Source organism: Rattus norvegicus, chromosome 13, assembly GCF_021556685.1.
Source record: "Rattus norvegicus strain SHRSP/BbbUtx chromosome 13, alternate assembly SHRSP_T2T, whole genome shotgun sequence".
NCBI classification, from domain to species: Eukaryota; Metazoa; Chordata; class Mammalia; order Rodentia; family Muridae; genus Rattus; species Rattus norvegicus.
Genome location: NC_141546.1, coordinates 33,831,206 through 33,851,821, shown reverse-complemented (window position 1 = coordinate 33,851,821; position 20,616 = coordinate 33,831,206). Strand labels below are relative to the sequence as shown.

Here is a 20,616-nt window from a genome sequence, read left to right as displayed (position 1 = left end):
AAAGACTCCGAGAATTGGAACTTCTAGGTCCCTGTAATTTGCACCTATTTCAGCAGACGCTCCTTGAAATGGCCCACTTAAATGACTGTGCAAGACTCACATTTCCATGAGGAGCACAGCACACATCTCTCCCAGTGCGCTGCCAGACCTGTTCCTTTCTGTCAGTCTGTTGACGGAAAGTAGCAGCCTGCTATTTTAACTTCAGTTTCCTTGAAAAACGGGACGTGTAGCCTCATATCTGTTATACATACGAGTGTTTCTTTTATTCTCTGCCTCCCCCACCCTCCAATCTGTCAATCTCTGCCCCTATCTCTGTCTGTCTGTCTCTGTCTTTAGGCTTAGTAGCATGTCTTTTACCTCCTAAGCACCTTGTCCACACTCCCCCCATATTCCTTTTATACAAATCTTTGTAAATTTTCTTTGTATGGTTGCTTTCTTTTCACGGATTTGCACAAGTCCTTTAAATATTCTAGAAACCAATCCTTTACTTTACACATGCAAATAGACTCTTCCAGTCTTTGTGTTTTGACCCTCATGTGATTTTTTTTTAAGATTCATTTTGTTAATTACATGTAGGTATGCATGCTTGTGTGCGAGTTTGTGCACCTGAGTGCAGTGCCCACGGAGGCCAGAAGAGGGCGCGGGATCCCTCAGAGCTGGAGTCACAGGTGGTTGTGAACTCCTGGAGATGGGTGTTGAGAACGGAACTAATGTCCTCTGTAAGAGCTGTATACACTCTTAACTGCTGAGCCAACCATCCAGCCACTGTGACTTCTCTAACCTAGTTTTCCATATCCATACGTCAGATCTGATGAAGGTCAGGAACCACCCCAAGGTCATGCACATTATCCAAACTTTCTTCTAAAATTCTCGTCATTTCCCATGTTTATTTCACTATTGGAAATCACAGTCCCTGTCCACAGTCTTTGGAACCTGCACTTTCTACTAAAGCCTCAACCTTTTCCCTGGCACTTGATCTAAGTGCCTCTTAAAACAAAAAACACAGAACAGCCAAACAACAACGACAAAGACAAGAAGCATTCAGGCTGGTGACATGGCTCGGTAAATAAAGTACTCACCAGACAAGCATTAGGATTTGAGTTCAACCCCCAAATCTCGTGAAGCTAGGGAAGAACTGACAACTGACTCCACAAAGCTGTCCCCCAAGCTCCTCATGCACACTGTGGTGACACATGCCCGGCAACGAAACCATCACCACCATCACCACCACCACCACCATCACTGTCACCACCACCATCACCACCACCACCACCACCACCATCACTGTCACCACCACCATCACCACCATCACCACCACCACCATCACCACCATCACCACCACCACCATCACCACCATCACCACCACCACCATCACCACCACCACCACTACCATCACCACTACCACCATCACCACCATCACCACCACCATCACCACCACCACCATTACCACCACCACCACCATCACTGTCACCACCACCATCACCACCACCATCACCACCACTACCATCACCACCATCACCACCATCACTGTCACCACCACCACCATCACTGTCACCACCACCACAACCACCACCACCATCACCACCACCACCGTCACCACCACCACCATCATTATCACCATCACCACCACCACCACCATCACCACCACCACCATCACTGCCACCATCACCCCACAACCACCACTACCACCACCACCACCATCACTGCTACCACCATCACCACCATCACCAACAACAACACAACTCTTTCCCTTAGTAAAAATATCTATTCAGTTTTTGAAAACAAAGCTCAACTAGACCTTAGAAAACTAATACAACAAAAATGATAACGTATACAACTGATTACCTCCTTGTCCCTGTTCCTGCGGCAGTCTGTCCTGCCACTCTACTAAAAGCATGGCTATCTTTTCTACTTACTGAGGCAAAAGTTGTCGGAGGCCATCTGTGTACTCAGCACTTCACTTAATGAAGGAAGGAATAAGACAAACAATGTTTAAAAAGGACTCTATTAAACATCTCCACAGAGCGGAGTGCTTCCCACCATGCTAATCAGACTCTTGGAGCTGAGTCTCAGAAAAGACATTAAGCTGGCTCCGTCACCACAATGAAACCAGTTTGTCCTGCTGGCAAAGTCCAGGGCCAGCCGTCCCTCTAGAGTCCCAAGCAGACACGTGCTAGCTGAGAGGCCCCTTCAACACAGCCAGTGTTCAGCCACCCCCAGGGTCTGAGAAGTTATACTGCTTTGGAAGGTTGTGTCTTCCAGGATGCAGAACGCCTCTCCACAATTGACTCCTGGAATCACCCATATCCGGCTACCTGCTCTCTCCTGACGAATGAGTTTGGTTCTATTACACTTTGCTATAATAAAAGTCAGGAAATGTCCCAGAAAAAAAATGCTAGTACCATTATTTGTGTGGTCTAATGCAAAATAAAATACAATAAATAAAGCGAAGCATCCCTCCTATAGCAGGAGCTCCCCCTAAAATAACTACCATCCAATGCCTTGGGGGTGTACGGCTGACACTCCGGGGTGAAAGATGGCCTTGGCTGTCACCTCATGCAATGTCTGGCAGCCAAAGATAGGGACAGTTTCTCTAAAGAGAATCTTAAAAATAAAAATAAAAAAAAAAAACCACAGAACAGTATGATCTTGGTTTTAATCTCTCTCTCTCTCTCTCTCTCTCTCTCTCTCTCTCTCTCTCTCTCTCTCTGTGTGTGTGTGTGTGTGTGTGTGTGTGTGTGTGTGTGTGCGTGCGTGTGTGTGTGTGTGTTATGCACAGGGGCAGAGTGCACACACACCTAACAGGGAGAGCTCAGACGTGGATGCTGGGTGCCCTGCTCCCACTCTGTTCATTCCTTTCAGGAGGGGTCTCTTGCTGACCCTAGAGTAAGGTTGGCAGCCAGCACACCCCAGTGACATTCTTGTCTCTGCCCTCCACAGCCCTGGGGATACAGGAGCATCTGGCCATGTCCTGGTTTTCACACGGGTAGTGGGGATTTGAACTCAGTTCCTCGTGCTTGTGCAGCAAGGCTCTTAACCATCTCCTCAGTTCTGGTTGTATCTCTTTAAAGAAGCCAACGTGTTAAATACCAAATAGCCCCTAGTTTAAGAAACAAAACGATGTGTATTTATTTTTGAGACAGGGCCCCATGTAGCCTCTACAGACAAGGATGACCTTGAACCCCTGATGCACTTGCTTTTATGTCTCAAGTGCTGGGTTATGGGCCTTTGCCACCACATGGGGATTATTCACTGCTGGAGATGGAATGCAGGGCTTCGTGGGTGCTAGGCAGGCACTCTAACCACTGAGCTATGTCCCCTTACCCTAAAAAGTAATGCTTCTTAAATTAAAAACACTTAATTTTTAAAATCAAATGTTTTGCTTATTTTATAACAAGAAATGAAAGAAGGATGCAAAGTCGGGAGGGAAGGAAAGGCAGGGGAAAAGAGATTGGGAGTGAGGAATATCTATGGAGAGAAATCAAGCCAAGGATTTTTTTTTAAAGGTTTATTTGATAAGTAAAAAATAAATCACTTGTAGAATAAAGGTATGTAAGTTGTACCTAGAGACTTTCACCAGGATGCGGTGGGATTAGCTTTGTATCTCCTATAATCTTCTCCACAGAAGAATGCAATCTCAGTTTCACTGGCTGAAAAGAAGAAAAAGGGGAAAGGAGAGAAAAAAGGAGATTTTAATGTGAAACTAGATCTGAAGCAGGTATAGAAATCTGCATTACACTGGTTTGTCATCAAAGGTGCTCACAATTAAAAGACACGGTGCTGGTTGGGCTGCATAACGGCTTTTTACCAAACCAGCCAGAAGCTTCAGTGTGATTATAGGAGATTAAAACTCAAATAATTTAAAAATAAAGAATAACTCGTGCTGGTGAGATGGCTCAGTGGGTAAAGGAGCCTGAAGCCAAGCCTGGCAGCCTGAATTCAAGCCCAGGGTGGAAGGAGAGAGTTGACATTCTCAAGTTGTTCTCTGAATTACACACACGCAGACGCACACGCACATGCACACAAACACCAACACACACATACACATGCACACAAACACCAACATGCACACACATACCAACACACACACTCACACACTCACATACACACACACCAACACACACAGGCACACACACATACTCACATACACATATACACACATACACAGGCACACGCACACACACACACCAACACACACATACACATGCATACAAATACCAACATGCATACCAACATACATATTCACCCACATATGCACACTTACACACACTCACATACACACACACCAACACACACATACACACGCATACAAACACCAACATGCACACACACCAACATACACACTCACACACATACGCACACTTATACACACTCATATACACACACACTAACACACACAGGGATGCACACATACTCACATATTCATATACACACATATACACGCACACGCGCACACACGCACACACACACCAACACACACATACACACGCATACAAACACCAACATGCACACACACCAACATACACACTCACACACATACACACACACACACGCAAAATGTAATTTAAACATTTACAAACAATAACTCTAAAATTAAAACCAAGAGTTAACACAAGAGTGAAGGTTTTCAAGAAATACTAACATTGCTCATTTATACTTCTGAAAAATAAAAGCCTTGATCTCTTTTAAATAGGCGAATCAGTTCCAGAAGGGGAGGGACTCCCTCTGCCCCCCCCCCAAATTAGCCTGTAGGTATAATAATTTAATACTTAGAGGATCAGTGGAATATTTTACAGATCACTTTACATTCTCCCTCATGACCCATCAAAATATGTGTCTGAAGAAGTTAATTTTTGGCCCCGCTCATGACTCATTCATGAGGCTTCAGCAAAGTGAAAGGCACAGATTGGCTTCTGTGCAATACCTTCAAATGCTTCTAATTATTCACAGGGGAAATGGCTCAGCTAAAGGACCCGCAGAGGTGCAGGGCGGCCACAGTGCTTTCAACCTAACGGGTCAAGGACTCCAGCTTCTGAAACCATAACCCGGCAGCATTATTAATTCAGATCTGATGGCGAGCCTTCCCATTATTAAACATGTGGTTCTTCAAGGTGCTGCGCCCACAAGTTCCACGATGCTTTTTCTTTTCTTTTTTTTTTTTTAAATTAAACCGGGAGTTAATACAGTCTGCTCGGCTTTCACAGAAGGCGAAAGGGCCCTTGCGAAGCTCAACAAGAAAAAAGACATGATTATTCGTAATGAATACTGAGTACTCAATTAACATAGGCGCTCCAAAGAGACAAGTAAAACTCTTCAACCCAAATAAACAGGGAGAGGGGAGCGAGAGGATTACCCTGCTCCGTGGCACAGGGCTCTAATCTCATCATTAGATTCTATCACAAAAGGATGGAATTCAAGAGATTAGCATGGCATTTCATTAAGAACGTCTTGCTGTTTGCAAGAATATCATATGTAGTATCTCTCTACCGTAAGCTATCCTGTGCTCTAGAGGAAATAAGCAAACACAGAGAAGAAAACCAATACGACCATAGCCACAGCTCCTCAGTCCTGATGTACTGTGTCCTGGGGATTAGATGAAATCCGAGTGGTTGGTTATTCCATTGGGACCGCTCACCACATGGAGCCCGGGTAGGGGAGACCACAGAGGGAAACTGAGACTCAAAGAGGGGCTGGGAATGGAGACTCCCTAGGCAAATAGTGGGTCCGTGTGCAGCTCAGCAGCCCGGGAAGTAGCCACATTTCAAAGAGTGGCTAGCAGGCTCTACATCAACAATGTTGCCTGTGAAAAGCAGGGGGCTGTAGTGGCTGGGAGGTAGCTCAGTGGGTAAGAGCATTTGCTCTGCAAGCATGAGGACCTGCGTTCGAATCCCCAGCACCCATGTACAAGCTGAGCATGGTGTGTAAGCCTGTGACCCCTGACCAGCCAGGCTGAAACACTTTAAACAACAGAATACAGAGCGTCTGACTCAGTCAGAGCCCTTTGTCAAGGTAATAAGGCATGGAAAAGTAGAGGAAGACACTGGATGCCCTGTTCTGGCCTCCACAAACATACAACAAACACACAAGCACATGCACACCGAGAAAAGGGAGGGTGAGGCTTCAGAAAACTAGTGATTCCAAGAAGGTATCTGGTGCACTATCCTTTAACAAAACAAAACAAAGGTCCTCTCTGAAGGCAAGCATGCTCAGAGGGAGAACTGTATGACCCACTACTCCATCTCTCCCTTCTTTTCTTTTGGACAAGGTTTCTAGTCCAGGATGGCTTTGAACTCCCTATGCAACCAAAGAAGACCATGAACTTCTAATCCTCCTTCTTCCACCTCCCCAGCTCCACCTTCAAAATACAAGCGCCATCAGCCCAACTTACGGTGCACTGGGGATGGGTCTCGGGGCTCTGTGCATGCTGGGTAGGCACTCTATCCACTGGGCTGCATCCCTGGCCCTCTAGCTGTGTTTTAGAAGAGAAATCAAAGCCACGTGCTCTTAATAATCACAGGGCAAGGCTTCCTCTCAGGATAATCAGAGAGGACATAAATCCTGAACACGCAGCTTGGTTTTGAGACCTTAGTAACTCAGCATTTATGGCTTTGGTTTGCCTCGGTTTGTTCTGAGACAGGGTCTCCATATGTAGACCAGGCTGGCCTGGAACTCACATAGACCAGGCTGGCCTCAACTCACAGAGACTACGTTACTCAGGTTTAGAATCTACTTTTGTTGTTTGGGTTTTTGAGGAAATGTTGAACCATATAATGCAGGCTGATGGCCTGGAGCTCATGACACTCCTGCCTCTGTTTCTCTAATGCTGAGATTACGGGCATGTGTTACCATATCCACCTGGGATTTATAATGTGGATAGATACAAAGGTGCAGAATAAAATCACTGAAGCTGAAGATTGTATTTTCAGATCAATGTCCCTGGTTTCTTTGGAAAATTGGGTCAACAAGTGGGCTAAATTTTATGCTTCAAATTACTATTGTTTTTTAAAAGCTCAATCACAACAAATCAGAAAGCACAGACTACAAATTATTCTGACTATTCACAGGCAAAACACAAAGAACTGGCTCAGTGGTTAAGAGTATTTGCCATGCAAGCAAGAGGACCTGAGTTTGAATCCCAGGCACCATGTCAATAACTTCGTATGGTCACATATGCCTATACCCCCAGTTCTGTGGCAGGTAGAGACAGCAAGCTTCCTGGAACGTGGTGGCCACCACCCTAGCTCCAGATCTCAAAGAAAGCAGGTGGAGATCCGTAGAACAGGACACCTGATGTCCTCCTCGACTGTCATGAGAGGCTTCACCCAGCAACTGATGGAAACTGATGCAGAGACCCACAGCCAGAGTGGAGCTTGGGGGATCCTGAGGAGAGGGGGAGGAAGGACTGAGGGAGCCAGAGGGGCCAAGAAAACCACAAGAAAATCCACAGAGTCAACTAACCCGGGCCTACAGGAGCTCACTCACAGACACTGAAACACCAACCAGAGACTGCATGGGCCTGACCAAGGCCCTCTGCACATCTGTTACAGTTGTGTAGCTTGGTCTTCTTGTGGGACTCCTAACAGTGGGAGCAGGAGCTGTCTCTGCTTTAGAGACCCTTTTCCCTGCTGGGTTGCCTTCTCTGGCCTTAAGAGGAGAGGAGAGCCTAGCCTTACTATAACGTGATATGCCAAGGCTGGGTGACATCCATGGGAGGCCTGCCCTTTCCTGAGGGGAAACAGAGGAGGGGGAGTAGATGGATGGGGGTGCAGAGGAAAGTGGGGAGGACTGGAAGGAGAGGAGGGAGGGGAAGCTGCCATCTGCATGTAAAAACAAACAAACAAACACTCTGGATGTCTGTTGGAAACATTCGAGGGAATGAGTTTAGGTACTTAAATTATTCAACAGTTTAACAGAACTTACAAATCATTTTCTTTTTGAGGCAAAATTACCTGTAGACCAAGGTTTCCTACATAGATGAGGGTAACTGAACTTCTTATCCTGCATCCACCTCCCAAACGCTGGGGCGACAGGCAAGTGCCACCATGTGCCTGCTCTGCAATGCCAGGCACAAAGCTTAGGGCTTTGTGGTGATGGGCAGGCACTCTACCAAAGCTACAGCCCTGCCCCAGGCAATGGCTTTATGGCCGCTACACAACCACACTCTCTACTAGTGTCCCCTCAACTCCTCCTCTTCAGATTGTATTGCCAACACTTCTTCAAGCACAGCAGACAAGAGCCCACAGGAAGGGGGCCCCTGGCTTTAAATGTATCGTGCTGAGAGCACAGTACAGTTGGGTGCAGAGGTCTCCACGTGGGAGTCTTCAAGTCACTATCAAATGAAACCAAGGAGAGTCCCCTGACACACTGTGGGGCCTCTTAATACCGGCACGCCAGTGTAACATGAGCACATGAGCCAGGACACCCAGACTTCGGATATGAAATTAAGAATTTTAACTAACAAAACGAACCTCACCTAGCAAACAACAAAACAAACAATCAACCACCTAGCTGGGTTTGGCAGCACATGCTTTAGTCCTAGCACTTAGGAGGCAAAGACAGGTGGATCTCTGAGAGTTCGAGGTCAGCCTGGACTACAAAGTGAATCCAGGACAGGCAGGGCTCTGTTACACAAAGAAACTATCTTAAAACAAACAAACAAGCAAAGCAAAACAAAAAAAAAAGTTTTCAACATTTCTCAACATCTCTCCATATCTGTCTCTCTGATGCACATTTGCTCACTTGCATGCACACATGCACACATGCGCACACACAGCCTCTTTAAGGGGAGGTGGATGATTACCTGAACTAAGAGAAAGCAAAAGTAATCTATTCTAAGTCCAAAATCTCAAAAAAACTTAAATACAATATAACTAATCCTCTGATCTATCAAAACAAACTTATCAGCTATCGACAGACATACTACAAGCTCTCTCTCTCTATTCCTGACCCTAGGCTATGACTTACGTAGTCTGAGAAAAACTGACTTGTGTGTGCTGGCTCTGTGGAACACCCAGGACAGATTGTCGAGTGATGATAAACAGCATTAAAAACAAAACAAAACAAAACAAAAAACCACTACTCAGAGCAAACTGAGGTCCAAAGACAAAGTTTCACCCTTTCTTTCTTCTACTCTAGGAAAACATCCTAGGCTCCCTTTTGTATGTATGTTAATGTAAGTCTATGTACATATATGTGTGAATGTATATGCAGAGACCAGAATTCAACCTTATCTGTCATTTCTTAGGCACTATACACCTGGTTTTGCTTTTGAGATTTATTTCTTCTTATTTTATGTGGATGGGCTTTTGCCTACGTCTATGTCTGTGTATCACATGCATACAGTGCCGTGAAGGTCAGAAGAAGGTGTCAGATCCCCTGAAACTAGAGTCCCAGTTAGTTGTGAGCCGCCATGTGAGTGTTGAAAATTGAACCTGTGTCCTCTGACATAGAAGTCAGTGTGCTGAGTTGTTGAGCCATCTCTGCAGACCCTACTTGGCTGTTTTTTAGACAGGATACCTCATTGGCCTAGAGCTCACCAAGTAGACTAGGCTGGTTGACCAGTAAGCCCTAGTGAACCACCGATCTTCTCCTTCCCAATGCTGGGATTATAAGTGTGCACCATCACACCTAGCTCTTGTATATGGATCTTTGAGGACTAACTCTGAGCTATAAACCCTACTGAGTAGAACTCACAGCTGAGTTCTATTCTACACTTTTATCAGTGGGGGCTGAAATGCAGGGAAGAGGTCTAGACTCCTGGACTTTTTCTGTCCTGCTTGCTTTGAATGTTTGTATTGGGTTGGCTATGTAAGTCAGTCAGCAGTTTTCAAACAATACATCGAAGACTGCACATAATGAAACAGGAGTTTTCTTATATCAGGCACATGCCTACATGGAGCTGGAGAGGTAAAAGAGTCTAATAATGCAATCCAGCCATGAAAAGGATGGAATCCCAGCACATGTAGCAACACGCATGGAATTGGATGCATTAGGACAAGGACATACACCAGCCACATAAAGATAAGTACCTGTGGTACTCACTCCTATGTGAGAGCTAAAATGTACTTTTGGGGACAAACGGATGGCTCAGTGTGCAAAGTGCAGTGTTAGATCTCCAGTATCCATGTAGAAGGCCAGGTAAGGAGGTGCATGTCTACAACTCCAGCACTGGGGGGCAGGAGACAGAGACAGGAAGGTGTCTGGAGCTCGTGGGGCAGTCAGCCTACTTGAGTTCCAAGGTCACTGAGACAGAAAAGATAGTCAATGCTGATCTCTGGCCTTCACATGAACATGAACACACATGAACTTACACCCCACTGTGGTGTGAATAAAATGCTCCCCCCATAGGTCCATAGGGAGTGGCACTATGAGGAGGTGTGGCCTTGTTGGAGGAGGTGTGGCCTTGTTGGAGGAGGTGTGGCCTTGTTGGAGGAGGTGTGGCCTTGTTGGAGGAGGTGTGGCCTTGTTGGAGGAGGAGTGGTCTTGTTGGAGGAGGTGTGGCCTTGTTGGAGGAGGTGTGGCCTTGTTGGAGGAGGTGTGGCCTTGTTGGAGGAGGAGTGGTCTTGTTGGAGGAGGTGTGGCCTTGTTGGAGGAGGTGTGGCCTTGTTGGAGAAGTGCATTACTTGGGCTGGGCTCTGAGGTTTCAGAAGCTCAAGCCAGGCCCAGTGGTTCACTCTCTCTTTCTGCTGTCTGAACATAAATATTTGATGTTCAGACTCCATTTTAGAGAATTTAAATTCAGGTAAACTAATGGTCTGGAACCTAGCATTAGTTTCCAAGTAAACCCCCACCAAAACCAAGCATCTAGCTCCAGGTTCTAGGCTAACCCCAACAAGGCCTGTGTCTCCAGATTAATCTCCCCCAACAAATCAAGCATTTCCAGGTAAATCCCCAACAAGCCCCACCCCCTGCCTAACAACCACCAATGCAGAGGGAAGCAGAAGTTAAGTTTATGGTTTGGCTCCCAGCACAGTCAATTATGCTAAAGGCCATAGTAGCTCTCCAATTAGATGTTTGACAGGCTAGAAACACTCACACCCCCACACAACCCCCAACCGCCCCCCAGCTTGGCTGCTTTCTATAAAACTTTACCCTCATAAACACAGATATTCAGGGCTGCTCTCCAGTCCCACGTCTGCCTGCATGCTGCCATGCATGACAATGGACTGAACTTCTGAACGAACCATAGCAATCCCAATTAAATGCCATGGTCGTGGTGTCTCTTCACAGCCATAGAATTCCCAACTAAGACACCCATGCACACAAACACATTCAGATTCTACACACATTTTTAAAAAGTTGTTTTTGTAGAATCAGAAGGCTTACAGGGGTCAGAATATGTTGTTTTTTGAAATAGCTAGAAGAAAAGATTTGGCATGTTCCCAACATAACAAAGTGATTATTGTCTAGAGTGACAGACTTGATCATTTTATATACATGTGTGTGTCTGTAATATATATATATATGTGTACCTATAAATGTATATGTGTGTATGTAAATACATGTATGTAAATACATGTATGTATATATGTATATGTGTATGCACATACATATATATTTGTGTGTATGTGTTTGTGTACCAAATGACACTATATTTCACTGGGTACACAAATATCTTTACTTATAAATTTGTAAAAACACATAAAATCATTATATGTCAAAAATGATACATTAAACAAAAAGACAGCAAAATATTGGCAGGGAGAGCTCAGTAATGCAGCGCCTGCCAGTGCAGGGCACGGAGCTTAGTCCCCAGCATTGTTCGGAAGACAAACAAAACCTTAAGACAAACACTCACTAACAACAGAGAACGGCTGAGTTGACAACAGCCTTGCAAGCTTGAGGATCTGCTTTTTGCTTTTCACTCCTTTCCAGAGGCCACAGGAAAAAGCCAGGCTTAGTGGCAAGTCCTTGTAGTCCCCATGCTGGGGCGGCAGGGAAAGGTGGTACCCTGGGCTCACTAGTCTTCTTGACGGTTTTCAGGCTAGCGAGAGACCCTCTCTCAGCAAAGCAAAGTGGACAGCTCCTGAAGAACAACTGCTGAGGCTGCCTCTACTCTCATAGGTACATACACACACACACACACACACACACACACACACACACACACTTACACAGACAACACACACAGACACAGACACACACACAGACACAGACACACACACAGACTCAGACACACACACACAGACACACACACACACATACACAGACACACACACACAGAGACACACACACACATACACAGACACACACACAGAGACACACACACACATACACAGACACACACATACAAACACACATACACAGAGACACACATACAGACACACACACACACACACACACGCACGCACACACACACGAGTCTGTAGGGCTATATTGTGGGTCTACTTTAGAACCCCAGCCAGCGTCACTGAGTCTAGTCGGTCACTGTTACATTGTTAATGTGAAGAACAGCCATTGGGACAATGTCAGGAAAGAAAACTTGTCTGTCTCAAGGTGTTAGTCCCCAAGAAAGGAACAGGAAGGGCCTCGAACCCTAAGGAACAGTAAATCCCGTGCTGTGAAGTGGTGGGGGCCAGAGCCATCTGCAGCGGTTCTGTATGTAGGATGGGATGGAGAGGTTGAGGGTGGAGGCAGGGGCAGGAAGTCGATGGCAGAAGAGACACAAGAAATGAAAACTAACCCCAGGGGAGTCACGGCATTATTACAGAACAAGGTTGGCACGAGCCCTTCCCCCAGAGACGCAGCGCTGGCACGGTCCACTGTCACGTCTTTACAGTAAAACACGGCTGCTCTATGAGCACCACTGAGCCACAGATTCCTTCTCAGAGCTGAACAGATTCAAAAGGGAGCAGCAGAGGCACAGGGCAAAACGAAACAGATAAAGTATAGCTGCAGAGACTCACAGTCTTTTCCTTCCTAGGTGAACAGTCCAAGAAACTCCAGTGATCAAGAACAGCCTTGAAGTCCTGTACGTTACACGTCCTGGTGAAACTCCCCTTCCTTCCTGGAGTAAACCGTTGTGATTTACTTTTTGAAGTTGTGTCCTGTAGGTGTGTGTGAGATTTGCATACATTGCACAGAGGTCAGAGGAGGGTGCCGGTGTCCCTCTGTCTTACTTCTTTGAGAGGGTCTCTCAGTTAACCTTGAGCTAGGCTGGCGGTGGGTAAGCCTCGGCGATCTCCTGTCTTCGTCCCCCACACACAGCTCTGGGGTTACAGGTGAATGTAGGTGGGCACGTCCGCCATTTTGCACTGGTGCTGGGGATCCGAACTCAGATCCTCATGCTTGAGTAACAAATGCTCTTGACCAGAGAGTGAGCTTTCCAGCCCCAGAGCAAATTATTTTATTCCTACAAGTCAACAAACAAAAATGGGTGCCTGTGTCAGGTGTGGATGTACCACAGGGTCCTGGTAAAGCGGAAGGTTGCAGGGGAACGATCTTTGCTCTGTTCTCCCAGTTCCCCTCCTGGCCTTTCTTTTCCAACTCCTGCAGAAAGTCAGAGTGACATATTTATCACACTGGCATTATTCCCATGGCAACTGGCTCTGATAGCAGACTGACAGCTCTTCAGCGAGATCAAGGAGTGCAAGGGGAGGGAGAGCTGACTTTGAGCTTGTCTCTTAAACCTCTCCGAAGCCCAGCCAGACGCAGGCGGGAAGGAAAATTCCCTAGAAAAATCACACTTGACAATTCCACTCCCACTTGTAATTTCCTGTTGCTCTCGGGGGACTTTGTGTCCTCCCCAGGCTATAACCGAGGCTTGCTCCCCAGAGGACAAGAACACGGCTCTAGGAAGCAGACGAAATTGTGTCTAGGGGGGACCCACATGCTGTCTTGCCTGCTGTAGAGGGCATTTTGGGGATCCCTGGAACATTCCAAGTCCAGAGATGACCCCACAAAAAGGACCTGATTTTGATCAAAGTCTGATAAAATCATTAAGACAAGAATGGGTAAAGTGTTTATTTTGTAAGCATCAAGACTCGAGCTCTTGTTCTCAAAATCCACATTTTAAAAAGGCCAGATGGAGTAGCACTTTCTTGTAATCCCAGTACCAGGAGAACAGAAACCAGCAGGTTTCTGGGGCTCGCCGGCTGGCTGTCTTAGCCTACTTGCCGAGGTCTAGCTTTAATAGGAGACCCGGAGTCACAAATAAGATAGAGATTGAGGAAGGCACCTGTCATCACCCGCTGGCCTCTACACACTCACACAACTCATGAAAGTGCACCCATATGCAACACACACTCACTCACACACACGCTCACACAAACATACACACATACACGGTTTTTAAGAAGTGGTCTTAACTATAGTGAAGGATTTAAATCATAAGACTAATCAGAGGAAGGAACAAACCAAGGCAGCATCTAACTCTGCCATGTGATCCTTCCTCCACAAACACCTACAAACACGGATTGTGTGCCTTTTGTTGTTTTGAAAAATATTCAAATATTGTTACATGTGTGTGTGAGTGGGTGTGCACATGTGTGTGTGAGTGGGTGTGCACATGTGTGTGAGTAGGTGTGCACATGTGTGTGTGAGTGGGTGTGCACATGTGTGTGTGAGTGGGTGTGCACATGTGTGAGAGTGGGTGTGCACATGTGTGTGAGTGGGTGTGCACATGTGTGTGAGTGGGTGTGCAGATGTATGTGTGAGTGGGTGTGCACATGTGTGTGAGTGGGTGTGCAGATGTATGTGTGGGTGTGCACATGTGTGTGAGTGGGTGTGCAGATGTATGTGTGAGTGGGTGTGCACATGTGTGTGAGTGGGTGTGCACATGTGTGTGAGTGGGTGTGCAGATGTATGTGTGGGTGTGCACATGTGTGTGAGTGGGTGTGCACATGTGTGTGTGAGTGGCTGTGCACATGTGTGGGGGAGAGGGGAGAGGCAGTGGCCAGAAAGAGGGCATTCAATGCCCTGGAGCTGGAGTTCCAGGCACTTGTGTGAGAGCCACCCAACTGATGCTGGGATGCAGACTCCAGCCTTCTGGAAAAGTCCAGTGCGCTAACTGCCGAGCCATCAGCCGCATGTGCGAGTTTTAAATGATGATGATGTCACACAATTTATTCTCCATCCATAGACAAATGTCCACATCAGTGAATGTGACTGGGAACACAGAGGGACCCTTCCACCCTGTAGAGGGTGGACCCGAGGAGGCAGGTTTCTGTTGATTTAAGACACAAGAGGAAGTCGCCCTGACTACAGAGCATGAGAGGAAATACTAGCACTTAGCAGATGCGCGGGAGAAAATTCTTTCCTACACCGTAACCTCCCTGGGGCTCACCAGTTTTATGCATGACAACCAATCCTGTAAGACCTGCTGGTTGTCCAGGGTCACCTGGGTGGACACAGGGTCAGAAACAAGTTCTGAGCCCAAGCCTTGGGGGCTGGGGTGTGACCCAGCTTCTTGGCTCTGCTATACAGAGAGCATCTATTTCAACACTGCCACCCTACCAGTAGTGTGCAAGCATTTTTTGACATGCTAACTGTTCCTTCACACTATATACTGTATAGGATCACCTGTCTTTTCTATGCTAACTACAAGGTTGTCTATGGCATATGCACATGTGTGCAGGTTCGTGTGTGTGTGTGTGTGTGTGTGTGTGTGTGTGTGTGTGTATGTGTGTGTGTGTGTAGTAATCATGAGTGAGAAGAGGGTACAAGACTTCGAGCTACAGGAAGCTGTAAGCTGCCCAACATGGTCCTAGGAACTGAACTTGGGTCTTTCGTAAGCTGGAGCACTGTGTACTCTCAACTACTAAGCCATCTCTCCAGCTCCTCCACCTTGCTTGTTTGAGTCTCTGATCCTGGAGCTCGGCGACTGGCTAGCTTGTCGGGCTAGTGAGGCCCAGGGATCCTCCTGTGTCCATCTCTCCAAGTCCCAAAGAGTTGTCAGTCAGGTTGGCAACTTCCTATCTGTCATTTAACATACTTTTTTTTTTCTTTTCTTTTTTTCGGAGCTGGGGACCGAACCCAGGGCCTTGCGCTTGCTAGGTAAGCGCTCTACCACTGAGCTAAATCCCCAATCCCCATTTAACATACTTAACACACATATTCATAGTTTGCTACTTTTCCTTTAGGCCTGTGCCTTACTTAGGGTTTTCATGGCTGTGATGAAAACACATTGTGGGGGGGAGGGTGGATTACTTCTGTGTATAATCTCACATCACAGCGTATCATCAAGGAGAGGATAGGAACTCAAGGGACTGGAATTTAGAGGCAGGAGCTGATGCAGAGGCCATGGAGGGGTGCTGCTTCCTGGCCTGCTCTTTGTGGCTCGCTCAGACTGCTTTCTTATAGGACCCAGGACCTCCAGCACAGGGGTGACACCATTCACAGCAAGCTGGGTCCTCCCACATTAATTATCAATCAAGAAACTGTGTCACACACTTGCCCACAGGCCAATCTGGTGGGGCCGTTTTCTCACCTGAGGGTCCTGCTTTCTGAAATGACTCTAGCTGATGTCAGGTTGACACAAAACTAGGCAACACAGTCTGTGGACCATTTCCAAGGTCATATTCATCACTGTTTCCCCTCCATAGCATCTCCTCTGAGGTCATGAGCTCATGTTTTTATGAGATGAGAAATGGCTCTACTGGTAGAGAAACTTGCTGCCAAGCCTGAAGTTCTAAATTCCATTTCCTGGGACCCACATTGTGAGAGGAGAGAACCGGCTCTCACAGGTTGTTGTCTAGCTCCATATGTTTACCATGGTGCACAGCACTGTGCCCCTCACACATGCATGCATGCATACATAACACATACAAACATATATAATATATACATATACACACACATACATATATGTATATACATACATACAAAATTATGTATATTTTTGAGGCAGGGTCTCACAGTATACTGGAACTCACTATGTAGGCTGGGCTAGTCTCAAACTCACAGAGATCTACCTATTTCTGACTTCCAAGTGTTGAGATAAAGGCATGTGCCACTATACCCAACAAGTAAAAATATTTTTTTTAGATTTATTTATTTTATGTGAGTACACTCTAGCTATCTTCAGACACACCAGAAGAGGGCATCAGATCTCATTACAGATGGCTGTGAGCCACCATGTGGTTGCTGGGAATTGAACTCAGGACCTCCGAAAGAGCAGTCAGTGCTCTTAACCACTGAGCCATCTCTCCAGCCCAAAGTAAAAGTATTTTAAAGGGGTTGGGGATTTAGCTCAGTGGTAGAGCGCTTGCCTAGCAAGCGCAAGGCCCTGGGTTCGGTCCCCAGCTCCAAAAAAAAGAAAAGGAAAAAAAAAAGTATTTTAAAATCATGTTTACATTGTAACACTAATCCATCTAGAATTTCTTTTTAAATAAATGCTGAGTTAAATTTGAGTTAAATAAAGGAATTTGAAATTCATTTCCTAGAAACTCACATCTTTTTTTTGGCTTCATGACTTCCCTGTTAATTTGAGAGATGCTAACTTTATTACCTTGTAGTCTTTTTCCAGATTGCACTGGATTTTGCACTGCTTTTCACTGGACTACTTGTCCAGTCTCACATAATACCAGCCTGTAACATTCATTTGGGCCAGATTTTAAAGAAGCCAGGCTTCCTCCAGTCTCTAGACGTCTCAGTCAGAGAGGCGTCACCCGCTAGAGAGGCAGCATTTGACTCACCAAGTATCGAGTTAAAATAATCATTTCTCACTGACACAAAATAAACATCTAAAACTATTTGATGGATGACCTTTTCCAAAAATCAGAAACATTAATTTTTAACATTAAAAACATTCAAATGTAACATTTAATGTAACAGTAAAAAAGATTTATTTACTTATTTCATGTATGTGAGTCACTGTCACTGTCTTCAGAAGAGGGCATCAAATCCCATTACAGACGGTTGTGAGCCACCATGTGGTTGCTGGGAATTGAACTCAGGATCTCTGGAAGAGCAGCCAGTGCTCTTAACCGCTGAGCCATCTCTCCAGCCCAACATTAATTTATTATTTATTCATTTATAGACAGGCTCTCAGCAATAGTCTAGATTTGTCTCGCTCGTTATGCAACCGAGGCTGGCCTGAAACCCATGGTCCTCCAGCCTCAGCCTCTCCTATGCCAGGATTAAAGGCATGCACCACCAAGCCCAGAAAGAAGCCATTAGGAATAGTCTCAAACTTGATTTTACTTCTAGGGAATATGATCCTGGACGAACTTACAGAAACCAATATAATCACCAGAGATTACAATTCCTGTGTATAATTCATAGACAGAAAAAATGATTTTTAACTTCAAATAACAATAAATCTCCAGTATTTATGATACGAATAGGTACTAATCATAGGAAAATGTGTAGACAACACAGAGATGAAGTTTAAGATTTCATAACCTGCCATTTATTTATTAGAGGAAGAGTGTGTGTGTGTGTGTGTGTGTGTGTGTGTGTGTGTGTGTGTGTGCAGGAGCCCACACTGATGCAAGAGTCTCTGTGCAGAGGTAAAAGACATCAGTTGTTAGTTTCCACCTTATCCCTTGAGACTGGGTCTCTCACTGAACCTGAGCTGGGCCGGCAGCCAGAGAGCCCCAGAGACCCTCCTAACGCCACTTCCCATACTGCTGTGGTCACAGGCACATGCATGGCCACAGGGGTTCTGGGGATCAAATCCAGGTCCTCAAGCTGGCACACCAAGCTCACCTACCCACGGAGACGTCTCCGCAGCCCCTCAATCGATTATTTTAAATCCCATTTCAACGGAAACAAAGAGGTGAGTTTCTGACATCTGGTCATTCCTCACCGAAACGAACGGCTTCCCAGCGTAGCCCTCACAGCCCATGTCTCTCACATACTGTATATGGGGACTCAGGAAGCGTGCACCTCGACCTCAGAGGTGCGTCCCAGGCCGCACGTGCCTGCTACACAGAACTCACATTCTCAGACGCCATCTTAGCGAAGGAGAAGTAGAATCACAGTGACATCTAATGGCCAGGAGACACACAACATTTCTTTCAAACAGAACCGAACACACAGTCTAGGTCGAAAAGCTAAATCGGGCGATTTTCCCACTGTACACACCAGGCGTATAGTTTAAATTCCACAGCTTGGCTGGCCCCGAGAGTCTTGAGTGATTATCAGAAGTTACGCTGCGTGATGTGCAAACAACGTCTCATTTCATTATTCTACATTAGTTCCACTAGGTCCATTTCTCTCCAACAGTGTTGTTAACAGTCCGCAGTTACTGCGCTAACAGCCTGTCAATCATTTAAAATGGCCCTCCCCAGAGCACTGGACAAACCTGAAAAGGACTATTTGCAACTCTGCACACATGCAGAACAAATGCCAGTGCCCTCGGTCACAGACCAGGACACATAGCATCCTCAGCACAGGGGCGTTTACTCTGCAGAGATGCCATCAGCCAGGAGGCCTTGCACACAGGTCGGGAAGCCCAGTACCCCTCCACCCAGTCAGCCCTTCTCACCTACTCCTGAGTCCTTCAGCGTTCTGTCTTCCTTTAGCAGGAGTGTGTCGTCGTCCTCCAAGCCCAGCACAAGCTCATTTGTCTGGAAAGAAAGAATCCCCATTTGATCAGTATGCTTGCTCGAGACGTCCTGGGAAGGGACCACTTGGAGGGGCCAGGGAAAGAGTTCATCCAGGAAAGCATTTTCTCTGAATTCCACACCCCATGCTATGTAACCGTGCTGGGGAGGCAGTGACAGGAGGATTCCCTGGCGCTCACTGGCCAGCCAGCCTAATCCAACGGCAAGCCCTGGGGCCCAGTGAGAGACCCTGTCTCAGAGAGGAAGTGAATGGACTGGAGAGACAGCTCAGAGGCTGGAGCTGGCTTCTCCACCATGAAGACTGGAGGTTAGATCCTAGCACCCGTGTCAGGCAGCTCATTAGTAACTCTACCTCCGATGGATCTAAGGCTCTCTTCTGGCCTCGATAGGCACACCCCTAAATCCGTATGCACATGTACACACGCAAATAACATTTGAAAGTAAGGTGGACAGCGATAGAGGGAGACACCCAACATCAGCTTCTGGCCTCCACATGCGTGCACACATATAAGCACCCAGCATATAATTGTGTACACGCCCATGAACTTGCACATACAATACACACAGTTACTACATGGAGTCTTAGCAATAATCTAGGTCATGTTAAATTTTGCTGTGGTAAAGGGAGAACAGAGTGGACACGGAGTACAGACCTACTAAGTACCAATATTGTGCACTACACACTACAGACAGGCTTTGGAGTCAAACAGAATTACAACACAGGGTCCCTCTGCCTAAACTAAAAACATCTCCAAGTTTCAGTTACCTTGAAGCTAGAGAAAGGAGAAAGAGCACAGCCTCCTCTTTCCCTGGTAGAGTGTGACGATCAGACCCTCAGTGCTGACTAAGCCTTCTACGTGTGCTGTCACCATGTGGTATCGTCATCATCACAAGAACCTGGGAAGGTTTGTAATCATGCAGGCCCAGGGCACATGGCTTATCAGAGGTGCAGTTGGAGACACGCTCTTGATAATGTGACTTCTGAGAGACGAAATTTGGCCTTAAGTGGCTCCAAGGGCACATGTTTTAAAACTCTGCCCAGGCTGACAAGCATTTCAGCTTGTGTCTTATTAACTGTCATGTGATTTGGAGCTGTGGTGGATGTTTG

The 20,616-nt window shown here is 46.3% G+C and overlaps 1 protein-coding gene across 8 annotated transcripts in view; it reads right to left on the bottom strand.

The window, feature by feature from the left end:
• The window catches only part of C13h2orf76 (similar to chromosome 2 open reading frame 76), an 84,478-nt gene that overhangs the window by 16,762 nt on the left and 47,100 nt on the right, over positions 1–20,616 (bottom strand). For 4 of the 8 annotated variants that reach the window (NM_001401155.1, NM_001134500.2, XM_087580101.1 and 1 more), the window contains 2 exons: positions 19,430–19,511; positions 3,494–3,650 (listed from right to left, as the gene is read on the bottom strand). In NM_001401155.1, the coding sequence (NP_001388084.1) occupies positions 19,463–19,511 (49 nt within the window). In that variant the 3' untranslated portion in view covers positions 3,494–3,650; positions 19,430–19,462. Of the gene's footprint in view, positions 1–3,493; positions 3,651–19,429; positions 19,545–20,616 lie in introns of those variants that run through there. The other 4 variants (XM_087580102.1, XM_087580100.1, NM_001401154.1 and 1 more) reach the window with 3 other exon arrangements.